We start from the raw sequence: 17,908 nt of genomic DNA, 5'->3' as shown, positions 1-17,908 counted from the left end.
ATTCCTCCCCAAGTAGACGTTTTTGACCACTACTGCACACAGAGTGTAAGCCAGACACATGGTAAAGCCAGCCTGATCTAATACAACTGTTCTTATTTGTCATAAATAAATATATTTTCTAGCAAAATAAAGAGTGGATAACAAACAGACTAGAAAAAACTTACCTTGGTACGGCATCCACAGAGGATGAAGCTGGAACCTTGGGCACCTGACAGTTTGTCGCTGCAGCCAGCTTTAAGGCAGATGATGGAACAGCACTTAAAGTCCTAGGTATATGTCGTGCATTGAGCGTGGTAATAGAGTTTACAGTGGCAACTGATGAGGGTACAGTTAATCGAATGTTGTTCCCGATCAGAACCTGAGTTGTTGCAGAATTGGCAGCAGTCGCTTGGTGACTCAGTGCACTGTGGGAACTTGAAGTCTGCGTTATATTTGAAGGCTGTAGCAAGGCTGAACCTGCTGTTGATGAAGAACTTGTATGGACAAGTGCTGTAGGTGTAGTACTACTGAGGTGTAAGCCCTTGTATACTCCTGCAGAAGAAAACCAAAGAGCAGTAAGCTCATGTTTTAGAATTTACTCAACTCTAGAAAGAAACTCTTATGCCCACTTAAAAAAAAAAGTCAAGGTGCAGTCAAATACTGTAAGAAGAGCTACATACCTGAGGCTTGAAGAATGCCATTCACCCCAATTCCAAGCACCACATCATCCTTCATTTTGAATCCCATCAATTGTTCTGATGTAACCAAAGCTGAAGCAGCAAATTGAGCACTAACAGAATCCAGTGTCTTGGAAACAAAACCCTAAAAAGAACAATGGTGGCAAATATATGTGATTGAAGCTTCTACAAGTCAGTATTCTCCCCAATTTAAAGCTACACACAAACTAGTAGAACAAAAATCTATCCAGGTAAATCAGAAATGGCCCAGTCATTCTCTCAGACCAAACTGTCAGCATTTGGTACAGCTACATAAAATCTGTGATTTTTTTCCATGCACTTTTAGCTCCATTATAACAATAACAGAGACGAAAATCCCCACAGCTATTTAAAACACAAAGAAACTTATTTCCAAAATTCTATGGAACAACATTGTTTCACAGGTCAACTTGTTTTTATGAAATTCCAAACCCAGTTCGGTGACTCAGATGTTCAGATTGCTAACAACTTCTGAACCTTTTAAAATGTGTCCATCACCAGTGTAAACACCATGTATTCATGAGTATTAGACACTTCCATAGGTGAATGAAGGACATATCTAGGACATATTTAAAAATCCCCCATATCAAGAGGATAATGACATGGCTGGAGATCTTTGCAATTCATATCTCTAAGGCTCTGAATATTTAATTAATTGACTGACCCTTTTTTTTGTGGTTAAGAGGGAGCAGAGGCAATGCCTGCCACACTCACCTGCAGTGTCCCTTCTAAACACTTTACAGAATGGCTATGATGTAGATTCAGGCGAAAGCCACTTTCCTGTTGGTTAGTTTCAAGGTTCTATGGCAACAGTTGACAATTAGAGATGAACCCTGGTGGGAAACAATGAGGGATAAATCATAGCACAGACAAATCCCTCACCTGTGATGTGTTGGCAGAGGAATTACTATTTGCTTGCTGTTGATGAATTTGTGCAAGCTGCTGTTTCTGCATTAGTGCCAGTTGCTGTTGATGTTGCTGGTATTGTTCGGCTGTAAATGCTGAACAAAATATAAAACGAGAAAATACTATATCAAAATATGTAGGTGTTGTGTATATAAACACATCTATTTTATCGTCCTAAATAAATAAAAAGACACCACAGCAGTTCTCTAAAGAGCCTTAATGCACCTTTATAGCAAAAAGGCTGTCATCCTTCTTAAGATTTTGCTTAAGTCTTCCCTTTATACATTTAAAAAAAAACAGCTTGAAGATTTCGATTGTTCTGCTGCATTTAGGCTGGTACCAAAAAAGGGAGGGGGAAGAAGGAACCAAAAATACAATCAAAACCACCCAAAACTCTGTAATATCTAATTAAAAAAATGCAGGTAGAAATGGCATCAGTTTCCACCGTTTTAGTGAAACTAAACTATCTGCATTAATGAAAAACCGCTGGTTTATACGCAAAAATTGGGAACTGTCTGTGAAACTGCACTGTTTTCAGCCCTCACAGATGACATTTTGAAGGTAGCAAGTACCTTCATGAAAATTTATGTTTTAAGTGTAGTTGAAAACTCAAAATAGGACAGGCTTACAACTGTGAACTACTACATCTACATCCTTCTCTAAAATATTTGAAAAGGTGACACAGAAGTCAGAGCATGACAAATCAACAACTTATCCAGCTACCCTGCAAGAAAAAAAATTGATAAAGTATTGTGTGTACAGACTCACATGGGATGCCCAATGGAAAAGGTGTCATTAGTACATTGATTTGCTTAGTAAAGTGTTTATTTTTTTTTTTAAATTTACATTTCCTAAATAAAAGTCCGCTTTAAATTTCAAACTATATCAAAGCTGGAATTTGACTCTCCTTACAAATTCAACCTACGATAAAATTGAAGGAAAATCTTATTTGGGAGCATCTCCGCAATCCTAAGTGCTGTGAATAGCGTGCATACTCCTAGAACGCAAAGGAAGTTGTGTCTTCCTGAAAGTTCACCACTGTTTGGCAAGAAATCATCACTACACTTAAATCTTGTTCACAAATTGTAATTATTTGGTTACTCTACTCTTTCAGGCCTGCTTGCCTTTAGAAAACCCATTTCTATCAAAAGTAAAACTATCTCCTGCTACAACTAATTTTAGCCTATGTATAATTCTGAATAACAGGTCAATAAAAATGGCTAGCCAAAGTAAGAATTTGAAAAATTACTTGAAGACAGAGCAACCACTGCTGAACATGCATTTTTCCAGTGTGTTTTTGATTTTTTTTTTTTTTAAACATTGTTTCAAATCCTCTTATTATGTACTGGAAACAGCATTAAATTTTTACTAGTTGATATCTGAGCTCTTGAAGTCATACATTTTTATTCAGCAGCTACATTCAGATTACTATTTTATTCCATATTAACAGTCTTCAGCAAGCAGGAAATGCAGCATGTCTTTATTGCCATAATAGTTTTAGAGCTAAATCTTATTTCAACTGGCTTCATTTCTTCAATGTTTTAAAGTCAAAAACACCCTAGAATTGATAAACCAAGTATTAAGGAGTTCACTGTTCATATTTTAATTCTACTTTATGTAAACAAAAAGCCCACTATCACATTTATTTATTTTTAAACTATCACCAAACACACAGCTAAGCAGGAAAGCTTTAGCAGACAAAGATTAGCATGGGGATAGCTGAGGAAACTAGGAGCAGTAGTGGAAGCAGAAGAATTGAGATATTGTTCTGCTGTTGATAAATAGAAATGAAGTATCTATCAATTAGTAGTGACTTTTAACTTAATGCTTTAAAAAAAAACTGAACTTTAGAATCTGCATGGTTTAACCAACATAGTGCTGATGTTACTGAAGGTTCCACGTACCAGTAAGGTATTTTACTGTACTTTGCAAATATACTTAAGATTAAAAATGTCCACTGTCATACTCAAATGTAGCAGAGCACGACGGGTAAGTTAAATTTTTGAATAGCCAGTTTCAATTTTCAAGCTTTAAGTATATTTCAGGCTTTCGCTATAGAGTTGTAGTAAACACAGTCATCTGTTCGGTTTTACCAACTCCAAAATACTGCTTTATTTTGGAAAAAAAAAACAAAGCAAATGAATCACAGAATCATCTAGGTTGGAAGAGACCTCCAAGATCACCGAGTCCAACCTCTGACCTAACACTAACAAGTCCTCCACTAAACCATATCACTAAGCTCTACATCTAAACGTCTCTTAAAGACCTCCAGGGATGGCGACTCAACCACTTCCCTGGGCAGTCCATTCCAATGCCTAACAACCCTTTCAGTAAAGAAGTTCTTCCTAATATCCAACCTAAACCTCCCCTGGCGCAACTTCAGCCCATTCATAGCAGGCAAGAAGAAAGCCCAGACCCTAGCTGTACCCTTAAGCCTCCTGAGCTTTTGGTAACTGAGAAGTGTATTGCTAAACGGTTACATATTCATGATATTACTGGAGACCTTCAAGTCTTAAAAAAAATTAACAGAGCAACAGTCAACTGAACAACAGTGATTTCTGAAATTAAGAGCTTCAAGTTAAAAAAAGAAAAAAAGGGATAAAAACATTTGATGGTTAAAGATGACAAACGAGATTTGTTAAGAGTATTGCTCCAGCAGCTCTAGACAGGAACAAAGCACTTACAGACTCTTGTCAAACAGCATGCTAAGGCCACAGCGTTTAGATTTAGGACGTTTCCATCATGTAGTAATGACTATCCAATACTGCAGAATTTACTGAATTGAACGGTAACAAAACATACAATTTCACTACACAGAATCCAACCAACTCTCAACCACTACTACAAATAAGATCACTTCAGAAAATCTCAATTGTCTTTCAGAGCTAGCAACTGCACCTTCTGCAGAAGCTTCTAAAAATTTTCCAAGACCCTTTTAACCACCTATACAATGAGTCACCTGACCAACTTTCCTAATCTCAAATGTCACAAAACTTAAAAGTCACAACTCTACCTAGAGCAATCCACATCTCATGATAGCTCGTGATAGTTATCAGAAGATGGGAAGCTCAAGTTTTCCTGTGAGATGAGGCTATGTGAATGTTTTAGTTATTTTGCAGCATACTGTTCTAAACGGACACCATTAAAAGTGAATATAATTCTGAACTGTTACTACTAGAATTCTGAATCAAGTTATAACATTTCAGTCTAGACAGCCTCCACGATTTTAAGTCACTACATCATGTTTTGCTGCTGTTCTCTTCATTTAACAGCTTGGGACAATACATGCACCTATTCTGCAACTGTGTTAGTGCTAGACTTCGACAGCAAAAAAAAAGTATTCTGACTTAAAAACTGCAAAAAGAGAAGTAGCAAAAATAAGCTTCAGGAGTTTGCAGCTATGAATACAAGGAAAGAAATATTGTAGGTTACTGAGACTGACTGACAGGATAAATGCATGCTTACAAAATATTTTTTTTATCATCTCCTTAGAGACAGCAACAAGTCCTCTGCAGTAACTTAAGATTTTTAACAACAAACTACACAACTGACGCACTGTATGTTTTCCTATAATTGTTTAAATGACTGAGATATTTATAATCTTTTGGATAATGACAGATCAATTTTTGCTCAAATTAAGCCATTGAATAATCTTTCAATTGCATGTTTCTGTTTGACTTATCTACTATATTCTGTGGGATGCTGATACTCAAAGGGTGATGTTTTCTGGAGCACAGGTTCATAGTGATGCTGTCAGCAGTTTTGTCAGACCCATAGTTCTCAGCAATTTTATACTGCAATATACAACTATTTTTACAATGCTAACTAGTTTTACCACAGCACTGAATGTGTATTAGCCTTAAAACACTGCAGCCTGCATTTAGTTTTCACTGAAAATGTAAATCTTTCCCTGAAGTGGCTGAAACCAGTTAAAAGACAGGCCAGCTGCGGGATCCATATGGAGAGCAAATCAAGGAATTATTCATGGTATGGTAAAGAGCCACAGCCTCCCCCTCCTGACTACCACTGCCAAGTCTTACTGTGAGGTGATGGGCTAGTTGCTCCCCTGTTTCCCTGAAGTAGGAAAATAGACTTACAAAAATACTGACTGCAAGAACCCGTTTCCTAAAAACTAGAAAATATATCCTGGGAAGCAGAAAATGCACATGTAAACTCCTGGATCCTCTACAAGCATCTCTCTTTTTTAACCTGAATCGAAGATGCTCACTAAAATTACCAGGGAGACTGAGCAAGCTTTGCAGAGTAAACACAATAACCTATCCAGGTTAATTTATACTAAAATAAAATTAAAACTTTAATACCAAGAAACTCAAACAGCCTGATCAAACCATTCAGCAAATTCTTCAGTCCTGTAAATCATCTGAAGAATTACATAGAGTCCATAAAAAAACTGCTTCATAAACTTAAGTAACCACTCTCACAAGGAGAAGTGCTATTTCAGTAGGAAAACCAAAGCATTAAGACATTAAGCTTATATTGGGTTAAAAGAACCCCTCTAAAAATCCATTCAGAGTGCTAGATTTCCCAATCCTTCGGGCTGAGGTAATGGCCATTAACAAAGCAGTCTTGATCAAGTAACAGAAGACAGATCACAACCAAAGCTTGCAATTGATGAAGTCCACAATTACGAAACTGCCAACTGTGTGGGAGGGAGATTATATATTGTGTTACAGTATTTTCATAAGAGAAATACATGAAAGCATCACAACCCTGCTGTACAAGAGAACAATTAGTGGTTACTAATGCCAAAGTGCATGCAAAGCAAACATCATTCACAATATTAAGGAATCCAGAACATCACATTTTCAATCTCTGTATTATGAGATGTTATCTGGCTTATATTGCCTGGTTAAAGATTTTCTACTGTATAGCAAGTTCTCACCAGTGAATTCAGAAGATTGGAGAGACTTAGAGCCATCAGTGTGATTTAGCATTTGATGCACCAGGCCCAAAGATGTTTCACTTTCTGAAAAGAAGTTCAAGATTGATTTTACTTAAACATGGCATTATCAGACACCGAGAACATGAATTATTAGGCCCCTGATTATTATTACAACAGCCTTATATTTCAGCCCAGCAGAACTCCTTGTGAAATTCCTACCATCAGAACTCTAGAGCTAGACATTATAAACTAGATATTACATCTATACGCATACTCCCTACCTGGTAGCGGAAAAAGAATCAGAAAATGATTATTAAAGAGGATTTTTACTAGCCCTTGAATAAAACCTGGAAATGCTTGCTACATATTTGTCTACCCGTCATACTTAATACAGATTTTCTAAGAAATATCATGGCTACTTAAGATACATGCAATTTACTCTGCAGATAATACCTGACCACACTTGCATGAAATGCAGATGAAGTCTAACAATTTACAAAAGCCAACAATTCAGGGCAAAGTCTTACTCCAACTGGCTTAAAGCTGAACAGGAAAAACTAGCGTAACTACAGTCTCTGCAAAAAAAAAAAAAAAAAAAATCGCACCCACGAATTCTCCAGAAGTGTGCACACATTTTAATAAGCACTCCCCCACCCCCCAGCAACATTATTTCCCAGATTTTCTTTTCAAGATTTCCTCCCTCCACTACGCCTAGGGTGGCCTATAAAACGTCTCTGTTATTCCCAAGGTCCATGTAGCTTTCAGGCCACTGTTCCTCAGCTAGGATCTCAATGTCTCAGCCATGGAGGGGCTCAGACTTAAGTTCCAATGATAACTCAAAGCAGCCACTACAAACATCAATTTTTTCATGACAAGGTTTATAATCCAATTTGAAAACAGGTATTTGGAAGAGTGAAAACGGTAAAGCAGATAGCAGCGTTGAGACTACTACAAATAGAAGGGTTAAATAAAAAGACCTGAACAGCCAGCAATGGCATGAAAGCAATAAAAAGGAAGGACAGGTCCTACTCAGGAGTTGGACTCGATGATCCTTATGGATTCCTTCCAACTCGGGATATTCTACGATTCTATACTCTGGAGTGTGGAACTGCCAAAGAGATTCCTCCTGCTTCTTTCCAGAAATGGAATGCCTTTGCTGGAGGTGGGAAGGGGGCAAAGCATGTGAAGGGTGTCAGCTTCCCCTAATGAGAACACTGTTAAGCACAAAAACTAACAGATATCCATCAACCAACATCAAAATTAGAGAAAAAAAATCTAAGAACACATTTGGGAAACAGAAGCATAGTTCAACATCCTTCTAGACCCTTTAGTGTGCATGTGCAAACTTGCCTTTCAGAAGCATGTTAAGGTATGCAAAACCAAAAAGCATCCAAGTTTACCGGGAAAAATGCTATTTCTGTGGAATTCCCACATTAAAAGTTACTGAACACCAAAGCACAGCTTGTAGCACATTATCTGTATCTCTAGTTTACACAGAAGAAAGGGCAAGGTATGCTATTCTGGTCTTATTAATAATAGCCTAGATGTCTGCAGGTTTGCATATAAAGTACCATCTATAATACCAAAGATAACTAAGAATTCTCAGTAAGGCTGCTGTCAAAACACTTCGGCTTCTTCTCAAAGCAAGAGTTACAGATTTATTTTGCTTGCTAAGCAGACTGTAGTTAACTGTTAGCCTCTTTACGACTTGCAGACCTTCTTCTCAAAGAGGTCTCACTTCTCTGCAAGGAAGAAGGCAGCGAAGAACAGAAGGCAACATGGATGCCTCATCTTACTGCAGAGCCTGGGAGCCAGTGCTCAAACCTTTCACTAGTAACTGGTGTCTCCGGTCTGCCGACTAAACACAAAGCTGCAACAGGACCACACATGCCATACACTTTTAAGTGTCTCAAACTTTTATTTACTAGATGCCAACATCCAAAAATTACTATAGTGTTTAACAGCAAGTCTGCAGAAGAAAAGTACTCTCCAGAATTCAATGCAGTTTGAAGACTGCCATTTCCCTGGCAGAACTGGGTCAATTAATCCAATAATGAAGACTGAATTTCTGGCACATACATAGTTCAGAAGAACACTCATGCCTCCTGTATCCTTCAAACTATTAAGACACACAAATGCCATCTCTCAAGATTATAACCCAGACTAGTAGTTAAACTGTCAGCAATACTGGCTCCTTTACTGCAGGAAATGTTGTTCCACTTTGTTCAGAGTGAACAGTTTCCCCACTGAACAACAGTCAATCCTCCACAAGAATGAATCGTGCATTTACACTCCTGCCTGCTTCTCAGTGGTGTTTTGTAACATGTCTGAAGATCCTGAAATCTGGTCTTTTTGCAAGAAGCCAAGAGATGTCTTTTCCTAACTCTTCAGTAGATGAAAAGGAACCGGAACCACCCTCTTGAAAAGTGATGCTACTTTTCTTGGCTACTTGATCCTGCTGCCACGGTCTATGCCTTCAGCACACGAGCTGTCTCCCAGGAACTTGTAAGAGATCTAAGACATCCCTTCCTCAGCTGACACACAAAATCTCAATGCAACAACTCCATCTTCCATACGTTTTTTACGCTGAGCGCTTTGAAAGCCAGCATCAGAATAGCTTGTGTTTCTTCCGGTGCTCACTTCAAAGTGAACACAAAACGCCTCCTGGCTCCTTGAGGAACTCTCTCCAATCTTCAAGATGAAAACCAATGCTTCCTGTAGCCAGAGAAGAACGGTTATGTCACAGCACACTTTTAATGAAAATGCCTCTGAATAGCAGAGCAGCTTAAGATACCATCTCAAATTCTTGCCTGCGTTGATCACATCTGACAGACTTGAAAAACAAGGTTTTCCACAGCTATTTTTCCACATCAGCAGCATTTTGTTGGAGTTATTCCAGGTAGGAAAAGCTCAACACTTCTGTAAACATCTTTCATATGGAACGGGACAGAAAATTCCACGTGATGGCGCACAGCAACATGACCACCTCTGCTAACCACTACAGAATCTCAAGATGAACCTCATCTTAAAGGTAAGCTATTTGGTTTGACCACAGCTCACAGTAGCAGGGAAGGGATAAAAGGCTTTTTTAAAATAGAGATGCTTTAATCAGTATTTCTGGCAACAAGACCTACTGCCACTTAAAAAAAAAAAAACAAGCAGATGCTGAAATGCAGAGAACCGGAAACTAGTACTAAAATAATCCACAGCCACAAACTCCCAGCTTTAAAGATAGCTAAGAACAAGAACCAGGGACACCCTACAGAATAGTTATCTACAGCAGTATCAGAGAAATTCTAATCCAGATGTTAGATACATCACGGTCTTTATAGTGTTTGCGACAAAAAGTAAGAAAACCTAACACTGCAGCTGTAGCATCAACTGATAAGCACCTTTGAAGAGGTCAAACTCATACATGAGACTTACAAAGACTCCCACCTGTAATCTGTGTAGACAATGGATCTTAAAGAAGCCTTTAAGTCACTGAAAGAACACTAGAAAACAGAATGGCACTGATGAGTAAGACTAAGTTGTTTTCAAACACCTAACCCTAAACAGACAACCATCATCACATCATATATACAAAACCTCAGACATCTACACAGCTACAAAAATCCTGATTAAGATTAGGAGTAATTCTAAAGTACAATTGACTTAGTCATACTGATAACAAATGACTATCCAGAGACTGGTAACTCATTTCAAGTGTATCTATGAATTCAGATGTAGGTTTCTTTTTTTTAAATGGAGTATATCACTCCTGCATCAACATTAGTAAAGATATGAACCTAAACTCTACAACTTTTAAATTTTAAAGCTCTAAATATTAACCCATTTTACACAGATAAGCCACCTGCAGTGAATTCCAAGCACAAATTAATGCAATGTGCAAGGCGCTGAGACACGTTACCTTCCCACATGCTTCAAAATTCAGCCACATAATTAAAAGCTTCTACAGAACCAACCACCATAAATAACAATTCCATTTATTTATTCACCTCCATTTAGGAGGTGTCTTAATTATCTATTTAAGGAAAAAAGATTCTATGAGTGTTACATTTAGGTATGCATATACATACAGATACATGCTTTGAACACAATCAGCCGATTTTTCAAGTCTCTGGTTTTCAGATATAATGTACTGCCTTACCAACACTTCAGAGCATGTTTATAAACTGTTCATCACACTGTTTTGTTTTCATACTGGTAACCTGGCTGGCGTTATAGCAAAGTTCAGACTCTGGCTATTAGAGAGATGATGCTCTCATTCAGTTCTAGACCTGGTTTACTGATTTGAAACATTACTTGTGTGGAGGGGCTGAATTCACAAACCAAAAGCCATACGTGGACCACAAACCATAAGCACTACCAGCTTTAGCTCTAATACCTTTCCCAGCAAGAAGAGTCATAAAAGAGAAAAGGACGTGTGAAGGGTGGCAGTGAGGACAATGACCTGCTCTAGGACAGCAAGAAGAGGAAACATGAAATAAGGAAGCAGAACAAAGCTGCCCACTAAGTCTAAAAATGCAAGGAAGAAGAATTTTCAGGAAAAAAAAAGGGGTGCAGGGAGGCAAGACAAAGGAATGAAGAAAACATATTGGCGTACATGAAAGACCTGAGACACCAGGGCAGCACTCTGAGTAAATCCCCCAAATATCCCCCTCAATCTGGGCAGTGTATTACACATATGTATCTATCTCCACCCCACTCATACATTTTCCAGGTGTTCCAAGTTGTTTTTTTTTTAAAAGCTAAAATTCAAAGTAGAAACATCATTCAAGAGGCTTCTGAGAAGATGGTAGAGAACTTCAAAAATTTGTTTAAAAAAAAAAGAACAGAGAAGTCCACTTCATTTTTTTTTATAAAAAGGTGAGATTTAACATATTAACTTATCAAAACCCAGAAGTTTTAAGTGATATGCTAACCATGTAAGTACCAAACTTTCAGTGTGAAGAACTCAACGCAGAGATACTATCCAAATATTCCAGTTCAAAAACAATTAACATCACATCAAGTTTTCTTAGAGTCAGTTCCTCAATTCTGTAATTCAGGTTCTACAATAAGTAATCTGTCATTTGCTGAGCATGAACAGATGCACACAGAGGGTGTGCGAAGGGGTAGACTAGACGTTTTTGGATGGGAAATGGCATTTACTAAGAGTCCAGATGAGAATTCATAAGCATGCTGGAATTTTAAATACAAGCATTTTAACTGAACATTTCCCACCACCACACTTGCACTGTGACAAAAAAATTGGAACATAATGTTATAATCACCATTTCAAAAATATTTTTAATTTTCAAAATCCAGAACTTCAGAGTTAACTTTACCCTATACAACACTTTCTAAATAACCATATTTCTAAAATTCTAACTACATACCAAGGTAGCATTTGCATAAGTTTGAGATGCAGTACACTACTGTTGGCAGTAACTAAGAATAAACATTCTGTGTACTAAAGATAAAAGATGGGCTGCTACCATCAAAATAGACCATGAAGTAAAGTTTGGATGACCTAACGATATTCTGAATTTTCTGAGTCAAGTTTAATATTTCTAAAAGGAAGTTTGTCAAAATAAACATACCAAAATGTGCTGAACCACTGCTACTTTTGCTTTGTATAGAGGTACTGCATATCTGGGTCCCGGGTTGTGCTGTGCCTGTTCGATTTACACCCCTGTATAATTTCTTACAGGAGAGTTCCTCATTGTCACTGTCATGTAGGGATGGTGTCCGAGGCCTAAAATGTCGCCATCTACATGATTTGATATTGACTAGTATTTGACTGAGGTCTTTTGAGAAAGATTTGTCCGAGGTATTTGTTTCTGAGGTATTGGCAAATTGACTGATTGAAGAGTGTTGCGATGAGGAAAGCATTTCCAAATCCAGCTGATGAAATGTATTATCGTAGTCCGAATGCGCTCTGTCTAGTAGCACCCTAAAACAGAAAAACAATGCAGAATTATATAGGGGCAAGAAAATACCAATAAAATCACCAGTTTGCCATGTGTGCTCAAGGAAGACATAGGTAAACAAATAGAAGAAATTATACAAAACTGTTCTACAACAAGAAATCCCTGAGATCAGGCACACAAAGTACGACTATATATTCAGTACTTTTCAGGCAGTACTACGTTGACGTTTCTCTTTCCAGGTATGTACTAGCTTTTACTGTATTAATGGCTGATGTAAACCATTGTGTATATATTATGACAAAGCAACAGACACACATCTTTCCCCCCCCCCAATCAGGCTGGAAGACTTCTGCAGTACAATGAAAAAAATACAATAAAATTACTTACGTAACTAAATGCAATCCAAATGTCCTCTTAAAGTAACTTCAATTTAAGTGCTTTACTGACATATAAAATGAATATACCTACAACCATCCCATGAAGTGCCAAAAGCTATCACACATTACTTTCCAAATTCCCCTGCAAAATGCCAGTAAGAACCTTCAGTTTCTCATCTGACTCGTCAATAGAATAAGACACTCAAAGCAATCATTTGAATGTCAAATCACTTTTTTTAAGTAACATTTAAAAATGACTGGGACATCGGTATTAAAAGACATCAGAAAATATTTAAGAAATAGCACTTATACTAAATAGTAAATAAAAAATAGAAAGAGCACTTATACTAAATAGTTTCCAAATCGTTTTCATTAAAGAAGCTCAGAAATAGAATGCCTGAAGTAACAGCCCTTAATTCTTTACCATTTTGGGCCACATTTAAAATTTAAACAGTTGTCACTTTTAAATATTCCTCCCTAAAATTCTCCTCTACAGCAGATGCAAAATCAGAAATGTATTTTCTGAAAACTGACTTTTGCTATTGGCAAGTACTTTTATTTGAAGACAACTATGCAAATCATTTAAGTATGAAACACCAATTACAACTAAAAACATATGCTTGTTTTCACCTCAGTACTTGGGAGTGCCAGCAATACAAATGTTTAGAAACATTTAAGCAAGCAGTAAGTACTAAGTGGCTTCCACTACAGCACCATCAGCTGAGGAAGCTATCAAACAGAAGCATATAGAATGCCAACTTTGTGATGTCCTTTTTTTTTTTCCCCCCAATTTTTCCCTTTTCAAAGATGTCTTAATGATTTATTAAAAACACAACAAAAAAACAACAATTATGTAATGCTTACCTTCCACCACGGCCGACCCGTCTTCGTGCAAACCCAATACACCTCTGGGGTACAGTGAGAGTGGTTAAGCAGTATCTGTAACGCACATCTCCTAATCTTCCCTCTTTAGGGCTACTCCACGGCCAGTTGCCAGGTTGGTCTAAATGAGGCTTAAAATAATTTTTAAATAATTAAACACATGAATTTATCCTACAACAATGCTTTGTCTTATAATACAAAAGGAAATTCTACTTACAGCATAGTACTGACAGCCTGCTTTCCTACGGAAGGCAAAAGGACCATCGGGATCATTTTCTTCCTCAGCCTCCGAAGAACCAGACAAAACCTTTAAAATGGGGGTGGTGTTGGTGAGGAAGAGGTATTAGTAAATTCTTGAGTTTTACTTCTATTCTTTCCCTAACAGCAGCATAAAATTCTGGAGATACTACCTGGGAGAGAGGTTCTTCATCCGAGCTAGGAAAATCATACTGATTCAAATCTTTAGCATTAAAGACTGGCAGTGCAGCAGGACTCGTCTGTTGAGGAGTAGCAGCAGCAGACGAAGGTAAGACTTTTGGCTTCTTCTCATACTTTCTTTTGGGTCGAATAACATCAGGTTTATCTTGCTGCAAGGAAAGAAAAACAAATCAGCATATGAATACACACAAATTAGATTTAAACAGGAGTTTCCCAAAACTCCTGTGTAAGCAAGCTAAAAAGGGAACTCATCTCTTTAACATCTTGATACCAACAAAAGCAGGTATTTCATGAATGTTTGTATATCACTTCCAGTAATTGGAATGTTTGATCGATAAGCTGTTTAATAGCTAAGTTGGTGGCACAATAGCTATGTTATGCAAAGCACAAAGCCAGGAGGAAAAAAAAAACACTGTTCAACTGTCTAAATCAATACATTATCCAATGCTGAAATAGAAAACCAGCATGCTAGGAAAATCAATGGATCAAGTTAAAAAAACTCCGGATTGAAATAGCTACGTGAATTTAGAACAGTGTAAGGCTTTTACCTTTTTAGATCTCATTTTTGTTGAATATTTAGGTAATAAATACAGCTTTGTTTAAAATATCCTAACATTATGGGCAGTATCAGATAAAAACATTAATATCAACTAGTGCAAGAATTCGTTACAATTGTGTGTGTCCTTGTCTCCAGTTCATCTATGCTCCCTTTATTCCTGTCTTGAGGAATTTCAATAGTTCCTAAGGTTATCATCATCACTCCAGCATAATATTTTACTCCTATTGCAGCTTTGCTAATGTATTTTCCCTATCAGTAGTAGTGTTTTTCCCCCATCAGAAAGTCCCCCCTCCGCACCCAGTTAAAAATGTTTTCCACACTGTCACATCCTAAAATGCTGTAGCTTGCACATGTAACAGCATGAACTATTAATTCCATTACTGACATTACTCACTTTGTTAACTTTAAATTCTTTCAGTTCCATAGTTTCTTGATGTTTGAAAGGACTGCTGTTAGTCACAGGAATGATGGGAATAGCATAGGTAGGTTTAATCGGCTGCCGCTGTGCCATGACCTCAGACACAATCTCTCCACTGTAGTCACCCAAATTATACCTGAAATCAGAGTGTTTTTATTTTCTTATTTATTAGAATATTTAAAACATACATCTGGTAAAAAATTATGCAACGGTCAAACAAAAATGAATAATACTTGCAACCTGGGGTAAGAGGAGGTCCAGGTTGACAGCCAGAAGTACAAAAATTACTGCTCCAGAGAAGAGGGAAGAAGGGCTAATAACACGTAAACTTTATTGCAATAACTACTTCTGACAAACACAACGATAACTATCTATAAGAAGTCTCCAAAAGATAATAATGCGAGTGGGAGAAGTGGAAATAAAAACTTGAAGGAAAGAACAGGGCAGGTTTCCTCCCCGTTCCATCTGGGAACAGTACCATTAAAAAAATACACCTTTATCACAAAAGGTTTTAAACAGTGAGGCAAAGCACCTTATTCACAAATCCTCTTTTTTTTTTGCATAACAGAACAGTTTTGTAAGAAACAGAACCTTAAAACGTATCACATTTCAAGTCCTGCGTGAAGTGCTACGATGAATCTTAGTTTCTCATTATGAAGAGGGCATTAGTCATTCCTGTGTTCAACAGCTTGTTCTCCTTGAAAAAGCTAATGGATTTCTCCCCTCTCTAGTTCTGCTGAAAACGGTCAGTGCTTGAAAAAGGTGCAGCTGATATAAAGAACAGATTGATATTTAACTTGTTAAACTAAGTAAAGTTACTTTTAGAGCTTTCAGTCTGACTCAAAGTGTTTAACTTTTCAAACACGGATCGGATCCTTAAGCTGGAGAAGTCTTATTCAGATTCTAAGTATCAATTGCTAAAGAACAACTCCACATTGCAAGTATTATTCTCAGTTGATCAGGAAAGTGACAGTTGATAGAGCAGAGCATTTGGTCTTCTGCACAGCTGTCAAACAGGATGTCAAAAGAAATACTAGTTAGAGATGACTCACAGAACAGCATGTTATGCTGTATGAAATGCCTATTTGTTTTCAAGAGGGTATCAGATCAAGCTTTGCTAAAAAGAACAGAGATAATGAAGAAAAGGAAGAAGGTAATGCTTGGGAAGGACCTTAAAAACAACTGATTTCCTTCATCTACGCATAAAAAAAGTTTAATGCATTTAATTCCTTTGGAATTTACCTGAAACCATGAGCTCTCTTCCTACGTACCATATAGGACATGATACATATATTTGAATACACATGTAACAAAACCAGTGTAGTTTAAAGTGACTGGCCACTTTTCTAGGATGAGTGACTCCATAAGTTTTATATGAAGTGTGAAATCTGCTATACTGTAACAGTGAAAAAGTCTGAACACTTATACTAAAATAAACTCTCACATTTTATAGAGTATTGAAGGGAATATAAATTAGTTTCCAAAGCTTTCTGCAGCACATTTTCAATAAGCGTTACCTCTTTTCGATAATTTCCAGTGTTAAATGCAGCAACTCCCTCTTGCTTTTTTCCCTTCTCTTTATCATTTCCAGGATGGTAACCGCACGACTTAGATCTCGACGCAGCTTAAGCATCTTCTCGTAAGATGCTTCGTCATTTTTTCGGTTCTGTAGATACACAGTATTTTATGGTTTCCCACATCATTTAAATTACATTATCTGAACTAAAGTTCTAAGTATTTATGTGTTGAAAAAAAAAAATCACAAGCTAAAAAAAATGAAGAGAAACATACGCAAGTATCAATGAGCTACAGCTTACCACACCACCATCAAGTAGGTTTAGCAGATTTTTTAGCAGCAGATTTAGTGAAAAAAAAATACAAACTTTCCTTCAATAGCTGGCCTACAGCAGTTTATTTTGTCTTTTTTCCCCTTGCAAGTTAAAAGCAAAACAAACGAGTCAGCTTTTATTATTTTACACTACATAGCAAGATTGTTTCTTTAGATAAGCTATTTTCTGAGAGGACAGAGAAGGAAGAGAAACAAGTGAGACTGAAGGATTGATCTACTTACTTTCCGTGTCTGCATCTTTTCTGTTCGTCTTCTAAAAGCAACGTAGGGATCATTTGTGCTAGAACCATCTCGCTTCTCTTGTTTCACTGCTGGGATAAGAGAGGGCCCTCGACAGTTTTTCCTCTTTTTAATCCAGTACTCGTACACTTCTCTGATCAACTCATCATCTTCCTTCAGCAATAGCTTGGCCTCTTGCAGGCTGACTGGCTAAATGTAAAACCCAGTATGTCATTGTCATATAGTATTATAAATAGTGCGTCTTTTTTTTTTTTAATTCAAAGTGACGTTGTACCTGCTGACCACTGCCCTTTTCTAGTCGGTCTATCATCTCTTCGAATTGTAAAGGAGAGATATCCATTCTTTTCTTCAACTTATTCACGAAGACCTCATCTTCTGAATCCAAGTCATAATCCGGCTGTTCAGCATCCAAACTAAAAGCTGAATAATACAATGAAAAGTTAAAGTTAGTTTTACTACAGAAATGCTTTGTACTCCAGACACTGCTCTTACAACATGCCAGATTCTTTGAAACACAAAGCCAAAATTATTTGTTCGAACACTGCAGTAACGCTACTTAGAAGTTATATTTGGCTTTTTCTTAAAAAAATAAAATTACAACATTAAAATCAGAAATAGAAGTTGGTATCTACTTGGCCATGCTTTTATTAACCAATGAAAACTTACTGGTGTCCAAGACATCCAAGTTTTTGACCTCATTGCTTTCAGTAAGAAACTGTTAGATTG

The 17,908-nt window shown here is 37.2% G+C and overlaps 1 protein-coding gene across 10 annotated transcripts in view; it reads right to left on the bottom strand.

Moving 5' to 3' along the window:
• Positions 1–17,908, bottom strand: part of EPC1 (enhancer of polycomb homolog 1) — a 66,955-nt gene that overhangs the window by 2,404 nt on the left and 46,643 nt on the right. For 3 of the 10 annotated variants that reach the window (XM_040546923.1, XM_040546919.1, XM_040546926.1), the window contains 13 exons: positions 17,457–17,602; positions 17,165–17,371; positions 16,611–16,759; positions 15,070–15,229; positions 14,089–14,265; positions 13,896–13,985; positions 13,661–13,809; positions 12,090–12,442; positions 6,505–6,588; positions 1,578–1,696; positions 1,410–1,496; positions 660–801; positions 165–531 (listed from right to left, as the gene is read on the bottom strand). In XM_040546923.1, coding sequence (XP_040402857.1) covers positions 165–531; positions 660–801; positions 1,410–1,496; positions 1,578–1,696; positions 6,505–6,588; positions 12,090–12,442; positions 13,661–13,809; positions 13,896–13,985; positions 14,089–14,265; positions 15,070–15,229; positions 16,611–16,759; positions 17,165–17,371; positions 17,457–17,602 — 2,230 coding nt within the window. Of the gene's footprint in view, positions 1–164; positions 532–659; positions 802–1,409; positions 1,529–1,577; positions 1,697–6,504; positions 6,589–12,089; positions 12,443–13,660; positions 13,810–13,895; positions 13,986–14,088; positions 14,266–15,069; positions 15,230–16,610; positions 16,760–17,164; positions 17,372–17,456; positions 17,603–17,908 lie in introns of those variants that run through there. The other 7 variants (XM_040546924.1, XM_040546920.1, XM_040546925.1 and 4 more) reach the window with 5 other exon arrangements.

The sequence above is a fragment of the Cygnus olor genome, chromosome 2, assembly GCF_009769625.2.
Source record: "Cygnus olor isolate bCygOlo1 chromosome 2, bCygOlo1.pri.v2, whole genome shotgun sequence".
NCBI lineage: Eukaryota > Metazoa > Chordata > Aves > Anseriformes > Anatidae > Cygnus > Cygnus olor.
This window is presented reverse-complemented; position numbering and strand designations above follow the sequence as displayed.